The sequence below is a fragment of the Macrobrachium rosenbergii genome, chromosome 24 (genome assembly GCF_040412425.1).
Source record: "Macrobrachium rosenbergii isolate ZJJX-2024 chromosome 24, ASM4041242v1, whole genome shotgun sequence".
NCBI classification, from domain to species: Eukaryota; Metazoa; Arthropoda; class Malacostraca; order Decapoda; family Palaemonidae; genus Macrobrachium; species Macrobrachium rosenbergii.
Window position 1 is genome coordinate 15,180,703 of NC_089764.1, and position 27,613 is coordinate 15,208,315.

At 40.4% G+C, this 27,613-nt stretch overlaps 1 protein-coding gene across 1 annotated transcript in view; it reads right to left on the reverse strand.

The window, feature by feature from the left end:
• LOC136851892 (uncharacterized) overlaps window positions 1–27,613 on the reverse strand; it is a 110,595-nt gene that overhangs the window by 22,607 nt on the left and 60,375 nt on the right. The window contains 4 exon segments of the mRNA XM_067126229.1: window positions 1,376–1,536; window positions 8,418–8,558; window positions 17,024–17,188; window positions 17,825–17,974. Of these exon segments, the coding sequence (XP_066982330.1) occupies window positions 1,376–1,536; window positions 8,418–8,558; window positions 17,024–17,188; window positions 17,825–17,974 (617 nt within the window).

Below are 27,613 nucleotides of genomic sequence, written 5' to 3' on the forward strand. Positions count from 1 at the left end.
AGAAGAGGAGAAGGACCCAGACCTACTTGGATAAGAGGACAATTGTGGAAGATAAAAGTACAGGAAAGATAAAGTACAGGAAAGTTGAAAAGCGGAATTTCAAAGAAACCCTTTGTGCCACACAGCATTCGATGATTGTTTTAACCAGAATACTGAGTTTGAACCTTGACTCTGACTGTTCTAAAAACTTCATAATAAATACTTTAAGCTAAACTTGTAATAATAAAAAAAAATGGTCTACTAAAAGAAACAAACCAAATTCAGTAAGGTTAACAGTTCATTGCCTGTCAGATACTAGCAACTACAGTATAGTTCAACAGTAATACTTGTAAAATCATAACAATAATATAATAATATAATAAAATAAATATAATAATATAATAAAGAACTCAGTATCATTAAGCATAGCAAAAGAAGAGCCCTAACTGAAACTTTGTGACACTACCTACGTTCCAAGGATGAAAACCTGCAGGCACTATACACAAATCTAAGGTAAGGTTGCAATGAAAATATTATCACAGCCCAAAAAGCATGATTAAATTGAATAGAAAAAAATAAAATAAAATAAAGGACACGAGACAACAATGGTTTCCTGTGAATCTCTGATAGCTGTTGACCAGTTGGCATACACAAAGTTTTCCTGTTAACCAAAGGATATCTACTAAATTAAGTTGAGCTTTTTTTTTTTTCTTCTACAGATGAATGGCATGTCTGTAATTTTGCATGATGCACAAAATAAGCTATATTCAATTACTGGGTTTGTGACAAGTCTCTTAACTTTAAAGATATTAAAATTACAAGGCTTCGAAACTTAAAACCTAAACTATATTCAATTAATGGGCATGTGACAAAGAAGTCTCTTATCTTCACAGACATTAAAATTATAGTCCTTTGAAACTTAAAACCTTTGTGAAAAAATGAACGCAAAAATGAACAGGAAGCATAAAATGTTTGCATAGCATCTTCATTAAGCGATTTGAATGCAATCCCAAGCAAGTTTACAGTTCTGCCTATCCATTCAAGACAGTTGACAATCACTATGAAAGATGCAAAAAATACATATATACAAAATAGGAAATAGGGAATGAGGTAGGTCACTTTGACTATCAACAAGTATCAGCTGCATCTACAGTATATAGGTTTATTGTAACACTGCATTGCTTATTTTGAAAATCTTAATGCATTTTTATAATTAAACCATTCCTTCCTTCTTCAACTAAGAATGGTATGTATGGTATTTTATGAAATTAAATTAACAGTTTACATGCTCTTAAGAGACAATAAAACTCAACTTAAACAAGAAGTCGTGACAAGCTCCAATTAAATTCCTATTACAATATACTAAATATCATCAAATTCTGTATGTTTTACTTACATGGATATATAAAACTGGAACATCAATGTAATTCAGTAATTCATAGTAGAATTTCACTGCCATGCAGGAACTGAAGAACACCATCACTTTTTTCTTTTGGTTCTTTTTCAAAAATGTATATAGAACCACGAACCTTTTATCAGCTGGACACACTAGGTAAGCTGAAATGAAATTAAAAAAAAAAAAGACTGACAAAACTGCACAAAATTACTTGACTCCATAAGGTCTTACTAATCTAATACCTATTGTTAAAACTGTTACTTATTTTAGCTAGAGTGTGTGTGTGTGTGTGTGTGTGTGTGTGTGTGTGTGTGTGTGTGTGTGTGTGTGTGTGTGTGTGTGTGTGTGTGTGTGTGTGTGTGTGTGTGTGTGTGTGTGTGTGTGTGTGTGTGTGTGTGTGTGTGTGTGTTTAAGCCCCACATCTCTCCTACAGCATACAACAACCATATTCCCAGATTATTTTTCCCTACTCTTCTGGTCACCATCAGAATTAAATTATTGCACAAATAGTCACAACATGAAAACTTTGTAAACTTTCTATCTCACTGAATATTATAGTAGAGAACATCTTTTCTCTAATGTCCTTAAAAAATCATGTTGACCCTTATCAAAATACTGTAATTGCTGCAATATCAAAATAATTTAATACTAGCCCTTGGAATACCTATGACATCAAATGACTTCTGTTACATTTCATCCTTTTAGAGTCTGATAAAGTCAGCCATAAAAAGACAAGGAAAATAATTTAAATGTCAGGTAACATTGGAATGATGTATGCAGGGTGTTGGGGGATGATTCAATGCAACTTCCCCAAAAACAGAAGCAATTCAAAAGGGTCTTATGACTAAACCTTACGTTCTAAATAATACAACATTTTTGCAGTTTTCCTCGAGCTTTTATATGCAATAACAGGTACAACTACCAATAATATACAGTAGTCTCCTGTTAACCCAAGTAGATGTGTTCCAGAACCTACTATGAATGGCAACACCGCAGATAACAGCAAACTATATGTAAATGTCATATATACTGTATAAGGTGACTTCTATGTACATTCATATGTATACTGTATATGCCAAAGCTCTCACCAATTCCAGTCTCACCTAAACTCCAACTCATGACCTAGGAAAAGTTCCTATTTTCAGACAAATAGGTGAGGCCGAGGGTGGTAAAAGGAGCTACAGAGGAAGTGACAAGGGATCAAAAAGGCCTTTACAACCATCTACTTGTTACCTACCCCCAAGGCCTCTGGAGGGTAGAGGCCCACCACATTCTGGGCCTCCCAACATGTTTTCATCCAGCTACTTCCATAACCTACCACTTTTCTGACCAACTATTACTAATCCCTTCTCATCTCACATCCAAATCATCTCAATCTTTGACAACTGTATTTTTTCCAACCTCTTGACACTATATCTCTTTATTTATCTATTTGTCATTTACAACATGATCTTCCAACCTGTGCTCCGGCCATGAAGCCTAATGTTCTATGGTTACCCCTTTTCAAAATCTCCATTTTCCTTGTCAGTGCCCAAGTTTCTACAGCAAAGTACTAAAGGCCTTCTGCACCCACCATAAATCTTTATTCTCTCAACTAATGGGGCCATTATTATTCACCAGTAGCCTTATATGCTCTCGCTCCAAACAAATTGCATTACAAAAGGTTAAAATTTTTTGTTTACCAAAATCTAACAAAATGGTATGTCATTACTATTTGGCAAGCACACCTACTGAAACAGTTACTACACAGTAACTGCTCATATAAATATCCTGTAATTCCTCAACAATAATAGATATTTCCATATAAATACCTAAACTAAATATTTCTTCACTACCTGTAAAAAATGACAAATTTATTAATCAATTTGTATTTTTCATGGCTAACAAACCTGTGGTCTTAACCTATGGATAATTCTTCTAGTGCCAGCTGGAACCCAGTAAAAACAACAAACAAGGAATTGGTGGCAATGCTGTAGGCCAATAGGCCTAGGTGGCAACCGTCAAGTTTCTTAGCTTATGTATCGAAAGAAATGACGCCTCAGTTTCTTCCATCCCAGGAAACTTGATTGAGGGGTGGCTAGAGGTGGGCCATACAAGTTAAGACCGCAGGTTTGTTAGCTATGAAAAATACATATTGATTAATAAATTTGTCATTTGTTAATATAAGGAACAAATCTGGGTCTTAACTTATGGATAGACTCACTGTTTGAGTCTATCAGTTTGGAACTGACTGGAGGTTAAGCACATTTGGTAACTCTTCCTGGCTTACAGAAGCCTATGAAAGGGAACCACAGCTTCTGACATAATAAATTAGTGATTATTTATCAGTCTCACTTCTGGGAATCCATACATGATGAGACAATATAGGAGGAAGTTAAAGAACTATATCTGTAGATAACAAACCATTGTGGCCACCAATAGTTTGCTATTAATCCTTTCTCCCCTTGCTGAGAGAGGAGAACTTGCTTTTGCCATAGAGAGAGGAGAACTTGCTTTTGCCAAAATTTTATATTCGTGTAGGAATAAGCAAACCTTAACAAAAAGGCCACAGTCTCACCTGTATCAGACCCAATCCAGCACATGATGGAATGATTTCTTTGCCCACTGGGTAGAGAAGAAAAGAGAGGAAACTGAAAGAGACCAGCCATCCCATTCATTCTCACATTCATACCATCACCTTAGGTAAGATATAAACCGTCCTGCTAAGGGCACTGGATAAATAAACAACCTGTTGAGCAGCCACCACCGGGTCCAAGGAAGGAGTGTCCAAGGACCTGTGAGCAACGTCCCGCAGATAGAAGGAAGTGAAGGTAGTCTGACGAAGCCATGCGCCAGCCTTCAAAATCCTTTGAACAGAGAAGTTCTTTTTAAAAGCCAAAGAAGGGCCTAGCCCCCTAACATCATGTGCTCTTGCCTGTACTGTGTTAGGACTGGAGCCTTAAGTCGAACCATAGTCTTTTCTGATAGTCTCACGCAGCCAAAAGGAGATTGTAATCTTGGACACTTCTTTCTTGTTCCGGCCAGTGCTAAGGAAAAGTCTTCGGCACCCCGAATGGAGATGGCAAGTCCTTTTCAGGTAGCAGCATAGTGCTCTGACAGGGAAAAGGAGCAATTTGTCTGGATTGTTTTCAACAAGGTCATTAAGAGACAGAATTGAAAAGGAATCAAATCTGTCATCATGACAAGAAGGGTTTTGGATCTTAGCCACAAATTCCGGGACAAATTCGAAGGCTACGGATATCCAACCCCTTGTATGTTTGACATTATAGGGTAGGCCATGTAGTTCACCAACTCGCTTCAAGGAGGCCAGAGCCAGCAGCAAAACCGTCTTGAGAGTAGGTTCCTATCTGGAGCACGACACAGAGCTCAAACAGGGCATGGGTGAGGCTGCCCAGTACCAAAGTCAGGTCTGAACTGGGTGGTCTGAGCTCTTTTGGAGGATAAGACTGCTCAAAGCTCTTGAGAAGCATTGAGGTCTTCCACGAAGAAGAAAGATCAATATCCTTCATTCATACACAATAAATGGCCCATTTGCCTTGGTACACAGCTGAGGAAGATCTGAGATAGCCAGACATCTCCAATGGTGCTACGTGAGAAAAGCCTCTAGCTCGGAGGAGATACTGGATAGTCTCCAGCCATGAAGCAATAGGGACTCTACTGAGTGGTGGGATCCCTGGAAGTGGGGTTGACACAGAAGGTTGTGCTGCAGAGGAATCTCTCTCGGAGCTTCTGACACCAGGGTTTGGAGACCGGGGAACCATTGCGTGTGGGGCCACATGGGAGGAACTATGGTCATTCTGAGGTTCTGAGAGGCCATTACCCTGTTCAGAGCTTGATGGATTAGCCAAAATGGAGGGAAGGCATAGACCTCCAGATTGTCCCAGAGGTGTTGCAGGGCATCCTCTGCCACTGCAAATAGATCTGGAACCACAGAACAGACGACCTCTAGTTTTCTGTTGAACCTCATTGCGAACAGGTCTACTGAGGGTCTTCTCCACAGATGAACGAGCCTGTTTGTAATGTCCTGGTGCAGAGACCACTCTGTCCCTATGATCTGACTCCGATGACTCACTGTCCGCCACTATGTTTTTCCTGCCCAATCAAGCCACATCTGCATCTAGCTGTCGAGGTAGAAGTGCAACATTAGGAGTGGTGTAGAAACATCTATGCCAAGGGAGAGGAGTAGGAAGAGGCTTGAACATTCTGCTAGAGCACAAGGAGTCGTCCTGTTCAGAGATGAGAGCATTTACATGACTAAGGATATATTCCGCATGCTTAGAACAAGGTAGTCCAATAGAAGCCTTTGATTCTTTCCTTGGTCCAAGGAGAGCTTCTATTCCTGTGAGAAAATCTAAGGAATCTGTCACGTCCTCTTGCACAAGATTGTTATATTCGTGGATTAACCCAACCACCTCTCCATTAGTAATAAAAACTCCTGATCCTTCATGTCTTCCACCTCCTGTTCCTGGAAGTCCCCACCAATCTATCGACAAACTCAAAAGAACCAAAATATTCTTGGCTAAGACTGGAGTGTAGGCCCTTTCTGGACCTAAAATCTTCGTTGGAGAATGAATACCTGTGGATGTCGAGGGGAAACTATCGAGATGCATTCCTCTTGATAGAAGGGGAGACAGATACACCATGCAAAAACTCGTGGAAGGAGGTGGGTTGACGCATGGACGTGCGGGAGTAACTGAATGATTATAAGCCACTGACCTGGAAAGATGAACATCATCTGCTCTGGAGAGCGAGGAGACAGACGAGAATCTACGTGCGGAAGTGTAGGGCTGACACTGCGCTCCTTACCAGCAGGTTGTACAGGAGCTGGAGTAGGAGCATGGCCGTGCTCTGTAACACAGACGTCTTCTTCTGTATGGATGTGGTTGTGCTCAGGAACAAGGGTGAGATCTTCCGCACAAGCATGTCCAACCACCTGAAGGCAGGAGCAGGAGCAGCTACTACATGTTTTATCAGGAGAACAAGAGGAACATCTAGGCTGGACGACAGGGCTCCTGGAATGCCGAATCCTAGAGCATGAGCTCTGGACATCCTTAGAAGAACATGGACTTGAAGGATGATGTGGTGAAGGGGACGCAGTTGTGTACCAGAAGAGCTCTCTTCACAGATGGGAACAGCAGGACAAGTCTTTTTAACAGGAGCAAAATCATCCTTCCTATGAACTTTGGCAAAGGGAGGAACAAACGCAGATTTCTTCAACTTGCATAAATCCTCGACATCAGAAACAGAAACCGGACATCAGGAGGGGGAGAAGCATAGCCGTGGTCCGAAGCAAAGATACAATAGGTCTGAGACTCTTCCCACTCTAATTCGTCACCACTTGACAGGAACAGGAGAAGATGTAGAAGACAATGAAGAAAGAGGTGGTGCCCTACAACATTTCACTTGCACCATACCTCCAAAACTCTTGCGAATTTGATTAAACACTGCCTGAACCAATGAGTCGGAAGGAGGGGCGGAGGTCGGAGCAGAAGGCAGGACAACATGGATGAGAGCGGAGCAGTCAGCAGGGAAAACCAAACAGCTGATGAACTGAGCACGGGAGGGGGGAGGGGAGCCACTGGGATGGGGACTGACAAGGTGGTTGACCCAGCCCCGCATGAATTCAAGTAGTGGGACAATGGGCCACCCAAGATTGGTAACCTTGATAAGCCTAGAGAAGCCCAGAGACCATCCATCTTCTGCACATCGGAATCTGAAAGGGTAGAATAAGATGGAGGCACATCTGCTCGTAAGGGGGAGGATGATGTACCCCCCTCCCAAAAGAGCAGAGGAAGCATTAGTAGGGAGGTCTCCTAACACCTCTCCCAAAACTTCCAAAGATGAAGCTATAGAAGAGTGGGAAGGGGTAAAATTTTCCAAAGAAGATGTAGTAACTGGAGGATATGGCAAAGAGGACAAAGAACAAGGAGCAAGTGACAAATCCATCGAAGCAGGGAACCCCTTCCAAGATGGAGCCTCAGACTTCCTCCTATGCTGCCTCTTCTGGGCAAAAAACCCTCCATTGTTCAGGAGGCCACTCACAGCACTCACGGCATGGATTAATGATATTACAATCATTAGCTCTACATCAGCTACATGTAGAATGGGGATCAGTCTCAGCCAATGCCAAAAAGTGAGAGCAAGGATAACCGTAAACGCCACGACACATCCTCTGACACTTGGAAAGCCTGGCAAAAACTGGAGGCTGGAATGAGTCTTGTGGATGCAAGATCTGTGTACACAAAAGCACACAGCACACGAAAACACAGAATCAACACCAAACACAAGCACAGCAATTAAAGAAAAAACACTGGCTTTGGAGCGAAGAACAAAAGCACGTCTTCCTACGAGGGCAGTAAAGAAGAAACTGAGGTGTCATTTCTTTCGATACATACGCGAAGGAGCTTGATGGATGCTACCTAGGCCTATAGGCCTACCTTGCTGCCACCAATTCCTTGTTTGTTATTTTTACTGGTTTCCAGATGGCACTAAAAGAATTATCTACAGGCAGTCCCCAGTTATCAGCAGCCATGGTTATCAGCAATCCATTTATGGCGCTTGTCTAGCGACGACGATAACCAGATTTTCAACACTGATCACCAGTTATCGGCACCGATCCCCAGTTATTGGTGCTGATCCCCACTTATCAGTTCTTTCCAATCCTGTCTTAGCACTTCCAACCTGAATTCCCATCTAATCTAGGTCTTCATCTTTGCCATTTTTCTGTAACTTCCTAGGCCTTCTTACCAGTCTTCATCCTATTGCTAAATCTCTTTTAGATACTTAGGTTGATAAATTTCTGAGAGGAGCTTAAACCTCGTTTTCCAAAAAATTTTTTAAGTATAAATGAATGTTATCAGTCAAGATCCTTCAACAACTAAGTATAAAGCAATATCATTATTATGCCAGCCTATCCCACATAATATGATTTCCTGTTGTGGCATGGGTGAAATATAGACTAGCATAAATGCATATAGTAAAATACAAGACCAAATTTTTCAATGTACAGGTACGAAGTAACTGCTTAAACTGTTATTCTTACCTTGTTCCAGGCCTTCTACTGTTGCCTGAAGTTTATCAGAATCTACATCCACTTCCAATGGCTCTGTGTTCAGTGCCAACCTAGCTAGTTCATTTGTCTTGTTATCTTTGGTTGCACTGAAAAGCATAGTCTGTCTGCGTTCTGAAAAGATAAGTTGGTTAAATTACAGTATGTGTATAAATGAAGAACTATCTAACCCCCTAGTGACCAATGCCGTATCTCAAAAATCATTATATACAACAGAATCAGTTACTGAAGAAATCAGCTTAAGGATACATTCAATGTTCTGGTTAAATTACATCAGATTTTCAATTATTGTATTTATTCACTTATTGTTTGGTAAATTTCAGTCCCATTTAAAACATTTTTTTGGCTGACTGGAATGAATTCCAAAATGTTCATAACAAAAAAGTCCTGGGCCAACTTAGGCTGTTCAACTCTCTAATAAATACCAACTATTGTGCATTTCAGGGCCATGTCTAATTGATTTTCATAAATAAAATCATTACAAAGCATCGGATATGGATTGTACTTTGGAACTAGCTATTTGAAGCCACAGGCACATTGGCAAAAATATGCAGTGATGTCTAATGTGGATAATTAAGGCACTTATCAGAGTAAATCAAAGAAATTGAGAGGGGAAAATAAGTCAGATAATCGCTCTACATAAGGTGGAAACTGCAACTAAGGATACTGCTGATGTTGTGGGCGTTTAGTGAGCGAACTGTGCAGTGGTGGGTAAAAAAGTTCAAAGAAGGCTCACTAACGCTCACAACATCGGCAATATCCTTAGTTGCAGTTTCCACTTTACGTAGAGCAATTATCTGACTTATTTTCTCACTTGACAAGAGCTTATTGCGGCTCATTATAAGAAAAAAAGCACTAAATAGGGGCTAAATAACAGCAAACTCTCGAGTCCATTTGGACGAAAAAATTTGGTAAATAATCCACCATAATTGACCAGCCGCTACTGGGAACTTCTACTCCTCTCAGGGAGAGAGGAGTGGGTTGCCAGATGTCGCCTGACAGTGCCTACTCATTCTTCCAGTAATAATACCATCTTCAGAGGGAAGTTTGCATATTTGGAAAAATAGGTAGCCGCCACCCACCCAACCCGCCGAGACTGTAGGTTGGAACTGGAATCGACCTCTATTGCTTTGAAAGGGCTGTTGTTGCAAAGGCAAAGACGTCCCAGCAGATGTGGCAGTTGAAGTGGCTCGTGCAGGGAACCTAGTCCACTTGGTGGACTGTACAAGAAGGTCCTGTGTCGATTTCTTCTGGAGTTCTGCTGATACACATTCCAGAGTCTCCTGAGGGAATAAACTAGTCTTGGCTAGGGGGGCAAAAAGAAGAGAAGAATGCTGAGATGGAGTGATTCCCTTCAAGATAAACGTGCATCACTAGTCTCGTTTTTTCAGAACTCGTGGTGAAGATGGTCGCCAACTCTTTTTGCCGCCTCTGACTGCTCTATCAGCTAAAACCAGGACTCCCAACCAGTCCAACACAAAGTTTTCTTGAAGAGTAGTGCAGTCTTCTATCTTCTTAGCTAGAGCCCCAACAGTCCAATCCAGAAAACTGAAGACCTTGAAGACTTTAAAAATGTCCTTAACAAGATGGTCCAGCTCTGATGCAGTAAAGAGAATTCTGGCCAAGGAGAAAGCAGAGCGACGAGAAGCATCTATGAAACTGGAGAAGTCCCCTTGAGAGGAGGCAGAGACTCCCAAGGACGGTGGTTCTCCAGTTGCATACAACAGATACTTCTGCCATATCAAGTGAGAGGGAGGCATACAGAAAACCGTTTTCCCAACATCCCTCTTTTCCAATAACCAGTCGTCAATATGGGCAAAAAGCTTTCCTCGAAGATGAAGACAGAACCATACAAGGTAGCCTGGCAATTTCTGCAGGTTGTCACATCAAAAACGCTGATCCTGGAGACCAAGGGATGGCTGGAGAAAAGAATGAAGGGTAGCAGAACACAAAATACCTGAGCAGACGTAGGTTGTTCTTCTTCCATTGGTTCCTCACTGGAGGAAACGGGTGACATCGGAGGGTCCATGGGTTCTTGAACTACAGGAGCTGGTTTCTGAAGAAGGCTAAGAACTCTGTCTAGTCGGAGTTGAATCGGCGCCAATGATGGGTCTTTCACAACTGAAGGAAATTCACCTGAAGTATCAGGTACTGGAAGCTCTACCTGTGGGACCCGCAATATCGTCATTCTCAACAATGATTTGCCTACCCTTCCCTTTAATACTGGAATTTGATGCAGTCATGCTTCTGTTTTATCAATGACCTCAGTGCTGTGAACGTAATACAGTTATGCTTTCAATGATAATGACACTTTCTATGGCAAGCATTTTTTTGTGTGTTTTAACTCAAATCTGTGTTTCTATCTTTGGTTTCTATTGCTGTTGTCACCTATTTAGGTGACGAGCACTAAGAAGCAAAGAAGTAGTTTCAACTCGGTTAAGTTAGACAAAATCTCTAACAATTTCTTTATTTGTTTACTTTGACTGTACAGATAAAAATTTTTTAGATTATCATCTATTTTTAGTATATTATCTTACAATTTTATATATGTAACTTAACAAATAATTACATAGCTATAGTTTCTACTTTACGCAGCAGCTCAAAATTCAAAAACTTCGGTAGTGCTCTTCTGTTTTGGTTGTAGGAAGACTACCCCACCCACTTTCAGGGAAGAATAGGTACAACATAGCTAAAGAGCTCAATTCGTTTCTGCCGGCTAATGACTTAACACTGGTTATTGGCAGCTCTTGGTTAATTTTTCACCAGATGGTCAGTTATCTTCATTTGGTGAAGTACTCTTTGCTTTTGGTAGCATTCAGCTATTATTTAGTTTAGCTAGAATTGAGTTAATCTTTTTTCAATTGTGACTTTCCCGATTTGGACTTTAGAATACTGTAATTATGTCTGACTCTAACAAACTAGCAGTGGGTATTGCAGCAAAGGCTGCAAGACTAGACTCACTTCAGCAAAATATGACTCCCATACTTTCTGTAGTTCTTGTAGGGAGCAAATTTGCTCGCCTGATCTTAATTGTGAAGAATGTAAGGACTGGGATAAGGGGAAGTGGAGGACTGTGCAGACCCACTTAGATAAATTGCAACATGATGATCGAGGAAGGCTACGGCTAGGGCTGAAGCTAGGGTTCCACTAGTTCAATTAATTCTCCAGGAGTTGATATTGCTGCTATGCCTATCCCTTCAACAGCTGTGACGGCTTTTTCTCCCATTTCCAGTCCTCCGACTTTTCCTGTTACTCCGTTACCTGGCTCTCATTCTTCTGAACCCAATGCCATTGCCAGCTTAGAAGCACATGTGGATCAGAAATTTAATTTGCTTGTTAATACTGTTTCCCAGATAGGGAATTCTGTGAAAGTCCTGGTGGACAAATTTAATAGGGTTGGTGCAGTGCCGAGTGCAGTGTCAGTGGAGGGAGCAGCTGTTCATCCCATCGATGCTCCTAGACCAAGGTCCCTGCTGAACTTCCCTTGCTCACCTGGGAGGAAGCAAACTGGCAGTCCAAGGGAGGTTGGTGAGGTTTGCCCACGAGCAGTCCTCGCCTCACCCAAGCCTGTTACAAGTGCAGTGGATGTTTTATGAAGGTTTCAAGACCATTTAAAAGGCCGGGTGCTTTGTTGGAAGTTGATTCGCCATCTTGTAAGTGAGCCCACTCCCTTCATGTAGTTTTTGGGAGTCACCATTTAAAGATTATCACGCCCATTCGGTGTTTAACGTGCATTCTGATTCCAAATTTGTATGCAAGTCCCGTCCACTGACGTAAAGTGTCCGAGTGCCCAGAGTCTGAAAGTGTTGTGTATGAGCACCTACTAGAGGATAGGTCAGTGTCAGAGCACTAACCTTTTGAGAGCCCCTTGTCCAAGCACCCATTGTATGAGTTCACTGTGTCTGAGTGCCCATTGCATGAGCATTCAGTGTCCGCGCTTCCAGTTCGCTGGCACCCAGTGTCCGATCGTTCCGAATGGGAGGATTCAGTGCATGAACGTCCAGCATATGAGTACCCGGGAGCCAAGCACCCATCATTTGGGCTCCCAGTGTCCGCTAGGAGTGTGGGAATTTTGAAATGTTCTGTGTCCGCTCTGACAGCGAGTGGGCACCCAGTGTCTGAGTGTTCAGTGTCTGTGGGCGCTTCCTGTCATGTTCGTCCACCTTCCAGCAAGCATGCAGCCTCAGACAATGCCTTGGCAGGCTTCCTTCAGTACTGTTGCCTCTCCCCAACTTTGCTCACTGCTCGGCAGACCAGGAACAACATTCAGCACAAGGAGAAGCTCATGAACACACGTCCTCTGCAGGTGGGGCAGAGGACGTGTGTGTTCGTGTGTAGACGTGTTTACACTTGGATCTTGAGTACAAGGAGATTAATTATGCCACAACACATCAGAGTGCAGAATTTAAAATTATAATCTGATAAACATGAGGATTTTGCAAAGAAATAAGTAATAAGGAAAGAATGCAAGTAAGAAAAGGAAAGAGAGATCAAATAACTTTTCACTAGTAAGTCGTTTCAACAAACAATCCAAGGAACGCGGAAGCTGAACGCAGCACCAGTGTGTTTCATGATATGGGGATGAGTTACTTTTACAGTGCTAAAAAATTGTAAATAGCAAGTGGTCATTCGATAGGTATTTTACCATAACAAAAAGAAGCGATTCAAGCGAATCGAGTGTAAGTGAAAGAAACGGGCGAAATGTAGAGAAAGAGAAGTCATCCAAGCCCAGCTGGGAAGTCAGTGGGAAGTGGACCCCCCATCTCTCACCCAATAACCCACCACCATCCCCTCCCTCTCCTCTCTACCGTCTCACTCAGCCCATCCCGACCACTCGCTCAAGTAAGATTCTTTCGATTTTTTACTGTTACCATATTACATTTGATTGTTTTTATATTGTATCATTACAGTATGTTAAATTTATTGTGAAACTCCCTTCTTTTATTTTTTCTATGTGAATTGTTACTGCTTTTAAGTACATACAACAATGATTTAACTGTCTCTTCCCTTCTCTCCTCAACAATAAAAACGCTCCCTACCTATATCTCAAGTCGGCTGCGCGTCACCGCGGTGACATATGATTTTGTTCATCTTTTATGCTAAATTTTATTGTAAAATGCTTTATTCTTTTATTTATTTTGTTGAATATGGTTATCATTAATCCTCAATGGACAGGAATCCTCATATGAGTGTCTATAACAGCTTTTGGGTGATGGACAGGATGACTCATATGAGTGTTAATATCACGGCCCATTTGGTTTGGATGAATTTAGAGGAAAAGATGTTCATAGCACTTCAACGGTCCATAAATGACTTATGTCAACTATACAGGTATTATTCTACTTACAACGGGGTTAGGTTCCAAAAAACCCATCGTTTGTTGGGAAAACGTACCTCAAATATAGCCTAGCCTACACTATAAAGCATACTCTATACATATATGGTCTAGTAATTATTATTATCAGATAATTCTGGAGGTTCATGCAGATTGACCTATGATAATTCAGTACAAAGAGAAACTGATTAACAAACAAGAATTAGCTTAGCCTACACTATGGTATATTGTATACATATATAGTAGCCTAGCCTACATTATACCACACTCTATATTCACATATTAATATCATATTATACAAACATCAACATAACGAATAAGCATCTTTTCCATGGATGTTTTACAAAGTTATGCTTTACTTCACTGTATCCAATAATATTGTATGTATCCTCATATTGCTTTTGTAATATAAAATATGATCAAAATGATTAAAATTTTGGCTTGGAAATCGATCACGCAGTAAGTTTATTTCGCTGTATTTAACTCAGTTTGGAGAGCTTTTCTGCTTCTAGTTAAAGTAAATGAATGTCTAGATACTTTATGTATATGGGACAAGGTTATTTTTTGTTATATGAGTGTTTTCAAGTTGAACTATAACTTAAATACATCTCACTGGTGAAATTAACTTAGCTATTTTTTTGCCAATAGGTGATGTTGGTGGTTGGGGGCATGTTTGGTTTGTGCAAAAAAATCAAGACTCTGTTCGCTTTTTTCACTTGATTTCATCATAATACAGTACAAGCTTTACATATTTATCTTTTATCGGCGTGAAAACAGTAGTAATATGTATTCTTTCATGCCCAGTGGTTTTGATGAAAAAACTTTTCTCTTCAATTTTATTTACAGTCGAGTTTCATCCATGTTGCCAATGCACCTTAATTTATAGTCATTAGCAGCTTCAACATTGTTTTCTCAGCTTCAGCTACAACTTGCAGCTTAAATTTAGCAGTATATTTCCCTGCCAATCTTTTCTCCAAAGCAAATAAGGGTATATTGTAATTATATCAGTCCTATTCTACTTAACATCATTTGTAACATAACTACGGTAAATGTTTTCTACCATACGATGGTTGAAATACAAGCAAAACAGCTGTGGTATCCGATTCTGTAGTTATTAGCATAACAACAGTTTCTCGTTCAGTTGTTTATGGCTGTACACATTTACGCAAGAGTATAACATTACTAACAATACTTTTATCATTCTCTTTCACTTTTTAACTAGAAGGTGGTATAAAGAGATGGAGGAAAAGAAGTTGGTCTATTGTAATTTGGTCTCTCTTACTGCCTGATTGTATTGAAAATTTCAAAATATTTCATAAATATTGCTGTAACAGTATTAATTGCTAACCCCTTTGCTAAATTGAATTATTGTAAGGCGAATTATCGTAATTCAAGCACTACCTGTAATAGCTAAACTCAGGAGAGACATTGATCAGTATGCCTTGAGATTTCAGAGGGGAATGTACTGCCTCTCTGCTGCTTCAGAACGTCTTTTTATTTATTTGCTCATAAATATACCCAGGGATTGCTATTGGTCTTAGTTCTTATCTTTTATGATAGTATGTCAGCTATAATTGTAATTTTGCAAAGAAAAGTGCAAAGAAATATTAGAAAAAACATGTATACCTCACTTTGCACTTTTCTTCGCAAAATTGCAATTGTAGCTGACACCCTGTCATTAAAGATAAGAACGAAAACCACCAGCAATCCCTGGGTATATTTATGAGCAAATAAATAAAAACATGTCCTGGAGCTGCAAAGAGGCAGTACATCCTCCTCTGAAATCATACCGATTGATATCTCTCCCATGCCAAGGTAATAAATTGCCATAAGTCATTTATGGACCACCAAAGTGCTATGAACCTCTTTCCCGCTAAATTCATTCACACAGCATGGAACATAATACTAATCCTTGTATGAGGATTCCTATCCATTACCCAAACCCTCTTATAGATACTCATATGAAGATTCCCTTCCATTAAGGGTTAAAATTTTACATAATTTCTATAGAAATACATACATGTTGTAATTATAGCATGGAAAATATGAAAAAAAATTAATAACAAAGTAACATCATGTTTATCTATAACACTACACTACAGTATACAAAACAAACAAACATATGTTACATATGCATAAAAAATTTCTCTCTTATCTCAGTGAGAGAGAGAGAGAGAGAGAGAGAGAGAGAGAGAGAGAGAGAGAGAGAGAGAGAGAGAGAGAGAGAGAGAGAGAGAGAGAGAGAGAGCAAATATTAAAGTACCAGACAGAGAGAAAGGTGTTTACATGGACATCTGTTTTGTGATTTTAGTATCTTACATTATTTATGTACAATAATAGAAATAATACAAATTTCATACAATTTCACACATAAAAGCATGAAAACTTATGAAACATTATTTATGTACAATAATAGAAAATTAAACATAACCACTTCATGAAAACTTATAGGGTTTAAACATAACCAAGGATTTTGCAAATGTGAAAAAATCACATATGCCAATTAGTTAGGTTTCAATGAAAAGTTCGCGTATCTGTGAATTCGCACAATTCAAAGCATGTAAGATGGAGATATTACTGTATATATAATTAAGCAAACATACAATACTTAATTCATCTTTTATATCATTATTACATGTAATCTGGAGGCAGAGTAATCTTACTCTAGACTAAGTAAGTCTGAGGTCAGAACTGGCTGTAAAAGTAGTCTGATAATCTTGTTTGACGATGCAATGATTCTGGACTTGCCAACTCCAAAAAAGACCATGATTACATAATACTACAACAAATGAAAATTTTCAAAAACTTTAGAGAACTTGCAGTCTGTTCCTCAATATGGACAGCCTTATAACTTATATTACAAACTTAGGAGTCATACTGCATTGTCTTTAAACAGGGATTATTTGATTTAATTATTGTATGCAGTCTGGCAATATGTACACATGGACCACATGTACTGACTAAGAAGCATGATGTTAAATTGGTATTACAAAATCTCAGGTGATACTACTACTTAAGACATAAGCTGAGGGAAACGGAATGGTGCATGTAATGTAAAAATGTTTGCCTTCAAGTAAATACCCAATATAGAAACTCTTAACAAGAGATAAACATACTTTCAATAGATTTACTGTAAAAAATAAAAAGGAATAATTATAACACAAAGTTATATAAAGGACATTTTCAAAAGCACATGAAATACGATGATCTAATAAAATTCAATGATAATCTGTTCATCACTCACTTGGAAGTAACCTCAAAATTTGCTTCATTTCCTCTTCAAAGCCAACATCAAAGATACGATCAGCTTCATCAATCACAAGGCAAACTACATTCTTGTAAACAAAATTTGGGGTGTGTTGTAAATGATCCAACAGCCTTCCTGGGGTTGCTACCAGAACATTTATACCTGAAATGTAAAGCAAAATTGTGATGATGAACAATAAATAAGGGATACAACAAAAAACTGATGCACATCATCTGAATGGTACAATCACCTTCTTCAATCTTTTTCAATACGCCATATAACCCTTGTTCAGGGGTGAACACTATACTGAATGTTGTACATTACTATAACAGAGACTGTGATGCTTTGCTCCAAGCTGCTTTGGTTTCTTAATTGTTGATTTCTTTTCAATTATCTAATTCAACTTGCTCTTGCAAAAATGTTTAAATGCTATAAATTTTCACATTTTTAAGCCTAAAAAATTAGATTAATTATGTCACTACGTATGTTAAAATACTCTATATTATTTATAAGATAATGTCCTCTATTGCATTTAAACATGAATGGATTCAATGCAAACATATGTAAGTGTGAGGTTGTAACAAAATTTATTGGTGTAAAATATCATGATGTTAATCAACAAAATTCCACCTGACAAATTTTGCTTCATTCACACTTTTCAGGTTTCCAAATAATCTTAGAAAAGCACTGTTTTGCAAAATCAAATACTGTAATGTTATAAAAGAAATGTAACTAATTTCTTAGCAAGTCCAGGAGAGACAAAAAACCACAACTACCGAATAGGATACTTATCCATACCTTTTCCTAGTTTCTCTACTTCTGCTTTACGATCAGCGCCTCCCATAATAAGCCCCAGAGTCTGAGATCTCTCCTGCATCAGTTCTGTCAACACTGTGAATGTCTGCATCGACAACTCACGGGTGGGAGATATAATAATAGCTCCAGTACCTAAAAAAAAGAATAAAATTATTACTTGAGCACAAAATAGTATTCATACAAATACAAAAAGTTTTAATAACAACCATTCCATTAATCATAACTTATCAAACAGCAGAATTTGTGCAATAAACTTCCAAAGATTTCCTATTTGCTGACTGCAAAGTAACCTCCCAATGCTTAAATATGCAAAGACGCACAATTCTAATACCAGTATAACTAGTGTGTCAAAGGATGAAATAATAGAAAAGCAAAGCAGAATTACAAGATGCTTAAGGGCAAAATAAAAATGAAGAGTAAAACTAAGGAAAGATTTTACTCAACATTAACTGTACAAAACTGTGAAGAACAAGAGATATGTTATTTTTATGATAAAATTAAGCTTCATATATACTTGCCAAGCAATTACATAGTTATAGGTTTTCAACAATGGCAGCCTAAAAATTCAAAATTTGAGGTAGCGCTTCTATTGTTTTTGTGTAGGTGACAAGCCCTGCCAACTTTCAGGGAACTTAGCAGAGCGCTTCAGTTTGTTTCTGCCCTGATGTCCATGCGAGGGAGGAGAGGGCTCTGACTCTGTAATTACTTGGTAAGTATATATGAAACTTAATTGTACCATGAAAATAACATTTTCATATACTGTAAGTAATTTACCAAGTAATTACACAGCTGATTCCACATTGAAAGGTGGGATACATGGGCATATTCTACTCCAAAACATTAAGTAATGGCAATGACTTTGAAATAGAAAATACTTCTAGCATTGATACAATGCTTGTTGTTTCCTTACCTGGTAAGATAGCTACTGCTTGCACATACCGCCTCTGGTTGGTGCTCATCTTAACCAGTTGTGGCACGGCAGAATAGCCATAGGTTGCCCCTACTTGAGTGGGAACTTTTCAGTGAAGGAAGACTTCCAATGGCTAGCGAAACTTGCACAAGATGCCCTTGCCCTGGGCATAGTACCAGAATAAAAAACAACCAGACAATGCTGTCACCTACACTGTAATAAAACCACACCCCAACCACTAAAAACAGGTGAGCACTCCAGGTACAATGTACCCCCAGGCTCCCCTTGGACTCAACACCCTACATCAAGGCAAGGAGGGAAAGAGAGCACCCTATGCTTCCTTTCCCAACAGCACGCCAGTCATGGATAAAGGTCCTAAGGTACTACAATTTTCAAACACGGTTTCCATCTCTCTCAGGTAGTGTGAAGTGAATGCCAACTTGCACTTCCAACAGGTAGACTGTAAAATGGACGAGAGGGACATAATATGTCTAAATACATGAGAGGTAGCAACAGCCTAAACTCCATGAGCCCTAACCTTAAAGGTAGGCAAGATCTCCTCTTGAATCTGAGTGTGCTTCAGAAATCAAGTCTCTCAGAAAAAACAATAGAGCATTCTTAGAAAGAGGACGAGAAGGGTTCCTAACAGAGCACCAGAGATTGTTACAAGGTCCTCTGATCTTCTCTGTTCTTTGCAAGTAATATCTAAGAACTCTCAGAGGGCAAAGAAGCTTTTCTTCTTCTTCTGGTCCAAGGATGTCCATTAAGTTCTTATTGGTGAATGAATGGGACCAGGGTTTGGACAGGTCCTCATTCTTGGCAAGGAACCTCAGAGAGAGAGAAGGAGCAGACTGCATCCCCTTACGAAAAGCCAACTCTCTTACCAATAGCTTGGAACTCACTTATACTTTTGACGGTGGCCAACACAACAAGGAAGAGAGTCTTCCTGGTAAGATCCCTTAGTGAAACAGAATGGAGAGGTTCAAAGGCAGGGCCTGAAAGCCACTTTAAAACCACGTCAAGATTCCAAGAGACATAATCAGACTTCCTTTGCTTAGAAGTCTCAAACGATCTGATGAGGTCACTGAGATACTGGTTGGAGGACAGGTCTAAACCTGTGTCTGAAAACAGAACTTAGCATTGCCCTATACCCCCCTTGATGGTAGATGACGGCTTCTTCTTGGAGGACCTCAGGTAAAGCAAGAAGTCTGCAATCTGACTTCAGATGTTTCGAGACGTTATGTTGACTGCACCATCTTCAGAAGACTGTCCATTTGGATTGACAGACCTTGCTAGAAGACTGATGTCTGCATCAAGCAATAGCCCCTGCAGCTGGTTTTGAAAATCCCTTCGCTCTGACGAGACTACTGACAGTCTGAAGCCTGTCAGGGCTAGAGCGGAAAGCCTTTATTGGAAACTGAAGAAGTGGGGTTGTCTGAGAAGAGACTGTTTTTGTGGAAGGAGTCTCAGGAATTCCACTAACAGCTGAAGCAGGTCTGGGACCATTCCTTCTTGAGCCAGAACAGAGCAACGAAGGTCATTGAAACGTTGCGATGGTATGAGAACTTGTTGATTACTTCAACAAGCAGGTCCTTTCCACATAGTGGACCTTAGACCCGCTGGTCTGCAACAATCTATGGAGGTTATGGGGCAGGCCTACCACAGACCTGTTTGCGACTTTGAGGAATCACCGTCTCCCCCTCTTCTGTTCTCTAGCCCCAGGCCCTCTCGCATGGGTGGCAGATGCCATACATCCAGGTCTGTCCAGTCCAGAAGCATGGCATCTGCCATTCATGCAAGAAGGTCTGGGGCTGGATAACAGAAGAAGGGGGAGACGGTGATTCCTCGGAGTCGCAACAGGTCTATGGTAGGTCTGCCCCATAACCTCCATAGATCGTTGCAGACCAGGGGGTCTAAGGTCCATTATGTGGGAAGGACCTGCTTGTGATGGCTCAACTCGTCCACCAAGACATTCAGTCTCCAGTCTCCCCTGAATGAACCGAGTGATAATCGCCACCTGGTTCTGCTCCGCCCAAAATAGATCTTTCGCAGCCTCGTAGAGGGAGAAGGAGCGTGTGCCTCCTTGCTTGTGGATGTAATGTACGGCAGGGGAGTAGTGTTGTCCGCATGAACTATCACTGTCTGCCGAAGGTCAGAGTCGAGAAGAACTGGAGGCCCAGGTGAATAGCCTTCAGTTCCTTGTTGATGTGGAGGTTTCTTTATTCCTCGGACCATGTCCTGGAAACTTCTTGACTCCCTAGAAGGGCTCCCAAACCTAGATCTGAGGTATCGGAATAAAAGTCTAGGTTGGGGCTCAAAGGAAGAAGGGACTTCACCCCAGAAGTCTTCCTTTGCACAACCACCATTGAAGGTCTGCCTTGATCTCCAACGTGATGGGAAAGATGAAGGAGTCCAGTTGGGTCTTCCTGTTCCAGTTTGCCTTGAGAAAGAACTGTAGAGCTTTCATTTACAGACTGCCCAATTACTAACTCTATGGAGGCCAGAGTCCCCAAGAGACTCATCCACTGATTGGCTGAACAGGATGGGGAGAGAAGAACCTGAGAACTGTTTGAAGGCAGGAGTCGATTCTTTTGGGGGATGGGAAACCCTGAAAAGTCCATGAGTTCAGAATCATCCCCAAATAAAGTGTCTCCTGTGTTGGAGCTAGTTGAGATTTCTGTTTGTTGATAATGCCCAACTCTTGGGTCAGAAGAAGAGATTTTTTAAGTCCTCTGTGCACTTCTTTGACAGGGAAAGGAGAAGCCAGTCATCCAAATAAAGGCAGATGTTCATGCCAAGGAGACGGAGCCATCTGCCAAGAGGAGCGAGAATTCATGTGAAAATTGAGGGGCTGTAGAGAGGCCAAAGCACACTGCCCAAAACTGAAGAACTCCACTCTGAAAGATGAAATGGAGGAACTTACTGGAGTATGGATGGATGGGGCCATGGAAGTAAGCATCCTGCATGTCTTAGGGTGATCACCCAGTCGCCCTGGTGGATGGATGACGACTGAATGGTTTGTCTCCATGTTGAACTTCGTCTTCTGAACGAAGTGATTCAGGGCGCTGACATCTACAACAGGTCTCCAAACCCCTGATGACTTGGGGACTACGAAGAGACGGTTATAGAACACTTCTGAGTTGTGATCCTCGACTTCCTCTACAGCCCTCTTGAGAAGGAGGGAGGTGACCTCCTGCGAAAGGGCCGAAAACTTCTCAGAGCCTTCCGAGTGTGCAATCAAGACATTGGGAGACTTGACTAAAGGAGGCTTCTCCCTGAATGGAATGGAGTAGCCTTCCTTCAGGACCTTGACGATCCAAGGTTCTGTCCCCTCTGCAATTCCACTTCTCCCAAAAGTGGAGAAGTTTGGCTCCTACCCAAGCACGAAGGACAGAATCCTCATTTCTTGGAGGCAGGCTTGAAGGTAGGCTTCTTGATGGACTTTGACGAAAGGTGTAGATTGGCATGAGGTCTTGATTGGGCTTTTGCTTGCCTCCACAAAAGGGCTGAGGTTGAAGTGGAGACAAATTTAGCGAAAAAGGTGGAGGAATCTTTCCGTTGCTTAGTGGATTGAGCCAGTAGATCCTGCACAGACTTTTTCTGGAGGTCCGATGAAATCTTTTTGATGGTGGTTTGTGGGAAGAGATGCAGCTTGTCCAAGGGAGAGAAAAGGAGCACAGATTTGTGTTTGGGTGACCCCTTTTGTGGTGAAAGAACACCAACACTTCCTTTTCTTCAAGACTCCCATAGAAAAGAGAGAGGCGAGCTCTAGGGAGGCATCCCTGACTGCCTTGTCAGCACACGACAACACCACTGACCAGTCTGAAGAAAGTCCTCTGTGAGATCAGGACAGTCCTCGATTTTCTTTGTGAGGGCACCGATGGTCCAATCGAGGAAGCTAAATACCTTGAACACCTTAAATGTGTTCTTGATGAGGTGATCCAAGTCGAGTGACAAAAATTTTCGCTTACGCAAAAGCTGAATGTAGACACAAATCAATCAGCCAGAAGAAGTCCCCTTGGGAGGAGGCAGCGACTCCCAAAGAGGGAGCTTCTCCAGTAGAATAGCAGAGGTATCTGCTCTGAATCAGTCTAGAGGGAGGAAAAGCAAATGTTGCTTTACCATGCTCCCTCTTTAAAGAGAACTAATCATCCACCTCTGAGTGCTTTCCTCGAGGAGGAGGAAAGTACCAACTTGGGGAGCCTAGCACTGTCGTATGGCTGTATCCCCAAAAGGAAGGTTGAAGCTGGTGAGACCAGGGCAGCAGGCGCGAAGAAAATGTTATGTAAGGCAGCATATGCCGAAGGAGGGGCAGGTTCTTGTCCAAAGCCCTCCTCATCTGAAGAGACAGGAGACAAAGACGTATCCTTAAAGGTCTTGGAAGCCATGGGGGTTTTCTTCAAAAAACCTATAATCTCTGCCAATTGGCAAAGGGTCTTCCTGGACAGAAGAGTGAGCCTGAGGAGAAGGTGGTGCTGAGCGTGCGAGAGTTGGTGCCAGGCACTCGGAAGCTAGCGCCACACACTCGGGAGCTGTAGCCTGGCGCTTGGAGGTGAGTACCATGCACTCTGAAGGCGACGGGAGCCTGGAGGCAGAGAGGAGCCTGAGCGGATCTTTTGGGTGCTTGGGAACCAAAAATGGACGCTCAACATAAGGAGAAAAAGACTCTGGGCTGTCCCAAGCAGTAAAGAGGAGATTGAGATGAAGTAGAGGCAGCAAGCGGATCAGCAAAGCTGCAGGAGGGTTGAGGGTTACGACTGGCCTCCTTATACCTCTTGACTGGCAGAGGGGAGTGGTCCACATCATTGGTGTGCCTCTGAAGTGGGCGAGGCAAAGCTGGGTAGTGCCAATGGCACCACTTGTTATAGCTGGAACCTTCCGAATCTGATGAGAGTTGATGAACACTCACTGTGACACCTTTCCAATGGCAGTCATTTGTCGCAGCCTGGGAACAGGTAACAGGCTTGACTGAAGGGGCGACTACCCATGGGTAAACCCCACCGGCCTCCCTTGGACCTCCCGGTATGTCTTCTCGCAGGTTTAGGGGAGCGGGACAGTGACATTCACCTTGGGGCACCGGTGGGATGAGCAGCCACCTCCTCAACTTGCACACACTATCACTTTGCACACTAGTAGACACTGTCCGTCAGAACTTTAAGGGACACACCCAATTCTGCCATCATATTCACCAAATTAATTTTCTAGTCAAAACCTAGATTCAAGGCTGGCAGTGGGATCAAGACTGGAAGCATGGGAACCAAGCACAGGAGTATGTGGTAAAGTAGTAGGAGGGTTAAGGATAGGAGAAATAGCAGGAACCTGTGACGAAGGAACAGCACTATTGTCTACAAGCCTAGATGAAGGAGTAGACTCTCAACTTGATCTATTTTCAGCTTTAGAGGCCTCCTTCCTCTTTCCATCCTGAAACTTCAATACTTTCCACCTCTTGTCATCCAAGTCCTGAAATTCTAGGCAAGTATTTTCTCTATTGCATTCCTGCCTCCTTCATTTAACACACTTAGCATGCGAGTCATATGATGACTGTTAATCTAGTCTTGCATCCTTCTCAGCAAAGCGAATGCTTGAAGAGCTAGAGTCTGACATAATGACAAAAAGCTAGGAATAATGTTAACTAAAAGCTAACAATGTAAATAATGATTAAAGGCCACAACAAAATCTGAATACTTCACCAAAATCTGGAAAATACATCCCAAAAACGATGAAGAAGACTGCAGAAAACACCCGATGTTAGTTGGGAGCCAGCAGAAAACGAATTGAAGTTCTCTGCTAAGTTGTTCCTCTAGTTCCCTGAAAGTGGGCAGGGCTTGTCACCTACACAAAAACAATAGAAGCACTACTGCGATTTTTAAAATTTTATGCTGCCATGGTTGAAAACATATAGCTATGTAATTACTTTGTAAGTTACTTACATGAAAATAAGAGGCTGTCAAAAGTAGTTACAAATACAGATAGATAAGACTGTGGCTGAGTGAATGTATAGTATAAAGCTAACCACTGCAGTACTTTCAGCCATTCAGTGAAAACAAGGAGTTGCTAAACAGCAAGATAAAGAGGTCTGATAAGTAAAGATGAAGTACTAGGGTCTAAAGGTGAAACTGGGAGGAAAACCCCGAGGTTGCACTAAGAACTAATAGTTAGAGAGGTTAAACAGCTGGATGGAAAAGGACCCTGGAATGGATTTAGTGTAAATAAGTAAAAATTGTTTGAACTAGGGGCCATTTAGTAATGTCTACACTGCACCACAGAGCACTGATGGCACTAACCCCTGCTACAAGGTTACAGCTTAGGGTCAATAAGGAGACTCATTCTCCAAAGCCACAGATATTCCCAACAACCTTGCCATCTTACATTTAAAAAAGATGGACTGCCAAAGCTCTGAGAAACTGGGTAAACAGTTCCCTAACCCTCACAATCCTTGTTTTTATGAGACCTAACCAATTGCAGGTGAACAAAGATAGCATACAGTTCTATAATTACAAATCTTAATATCAGAAGGAGCAAATATACCATACAAGCAAAATATATGCAAAAATAATATATTACGAAGTAAATAACAAAATGATGAAGGGAACCAGTAAAAAAGAAGATACACGCTATATATAATTCATCTATCAAACATTAAGCTTACAGATAGCCAAATTAGAGCAAAGCAAACCAAATACTAAGAACATAAAAGGTGGAAATGCACTATGAACAAAATTTACTCTAAGAAATTGACTTTGAATATAAAGTTGTCCTTTCATATAAAAATTAGCAAATCTGCAGAACTATGAACACACAGGCTCACAGGTCATATTAACTAGCATAGTACTGGACAAAAAAACAGGAAGTGGAAGTCCTAGTATAAGAAATCAGTACCTCCTTTTATCATAAATTTCAATCTGAAATTGATCACTGATCATTATTAACCCATAATGGATGGCAGGGCTCTTTTGACCCCCAATAATTGCATATGAACTCTCCAGTTCAACTCATGTGATTACTGTTAGTTTGCAGCATAATATTTGAATGAATTTTGCAAGAAAACATTCCTATCACTTGAATGGGCCATAAATGACTATATGGCAACAGTCACACCTTAGCTCAGGATTTCATGGAATGATTGTTCTATACCTACTTATCCCAGCATATCTTGTATATATTTGCCCATAAATATATTCAGGGACTGCTGTTGGTTTTAGTTCTTATCTTTTGTGACAGTATGTCAGCTGTAACTGTAATTTTACAGTCAGCTGTAACTGTAATTTTGCAAAGCACAAAAAAATATTAGAAAGAACATTCATAACTCACTAAAAGTTACTACATCTCCCCATCCCAGTATAACTGGTTAATATTTTACCATAAATATACTCAAGGATTGTTGCTGATTTTAGTTCATATCTGTTATGATATTAAGTGAGGTGTACAGTAAAACCCCTGTATTCGTGGGGGATGCATATCACACACCCCCCCCCGCGAATAGCTAAAATTCACAAATACTTAGAACCCTTCTAAAAACACTTAGAACTGCCTATAGTTCAAACACACAAAAAAACTTAAAATGCTTATAAAGGTATTATCCTACTCATGATTGGGTTAGGTTCCAAAAAAACCATCATTTGTTGGAAAAAATGTTTCTCGTATATGGCCTAGCCTACACTAGGGTATTCAGTACAATGTATAGATAAATGGTAGCCTAGCCTACACTTTAAAGTATATTCTATACATTACAGAATATTCTGGAGGTTCATGCAGAGTGACTTATGATAATTTAATACAAAGAGAAACTGAATAACAAAGAAGAATTAGCTTAGCCTACACTATGGTATATTGTATACATATATGGTAGCCTAGCCTACATTATACTGTGCTCTATATTCTCATAATATCGTACTATACAAACATCAACATAATGAATATGCAGCTGTTGTTATCCGATTCGGTTATAAGCAAAGCAACAGTTTCTTGTTCGGTTGTTTATGGTTGTACCCATTTATGCAAGAGTATAACATTACTATCAATACTTTTATCATTCCCTTTTACTTTTTTAACTAGAAGCTGGGATAAAGAGATGGAGGAAAAGAAGTTGGTCTATTGTTATTTGGTGTCTCTCGGTGCCTGATTGTACGCTGCTGCCTGCACCCGCACGAAATTTAAAAATATTTATAAATATTGTCAGTATTAATTGCTTACCCCATCGCAAAATCAAATTATTCTAAGGCGAATTATCGTAACTCGAGCACTACCTGGGCACCTGAGTATTTTAATAGTTTTATTGCAAAAAGTGCATTTAGTCATGAAAATCATATGAAAATACAGTAATCAGTGAATATTTCTCAGTGAAAAATACCGCAATGGGCGAATTTTCAGTGAATAATGCGTATATAATGTTCCCTAGAGAAATCCGTGAATTGTGAGGCCAAGTTATAATTTTACAAAATAAAATGAAAAATTATTATAAAGAACATGTATAACTCACTAAAATTAGAGTATTTTTTACAAATGTCATGGGAAAGAGGCCCCACACAGGGATGGAAATATTCACTTTCAATTTCCCATGGAAGTTACTTAAAATCTTTTATAATTTTTTCTTATACTTCATATACATTTTAAATTGGCCGACCTTGAAGTTTGCCTGATCTTGGGGTATTGTAAATGTATATTCAGCCAAGCCCTTAAAGGTTAATTATTTTATCAATGGCTGAAAAAGATCTTACTACATGTGGGTTATTAAAATTAGAGACAAAGTAAACTCTAATATACAGAGAACTGACATCAAATAGGATATACCTGTTACTGCAAACATTATCATCAATTAATCTCCAGGTGAGAGTATCTGTTCTCCAACCCTATGATAAATG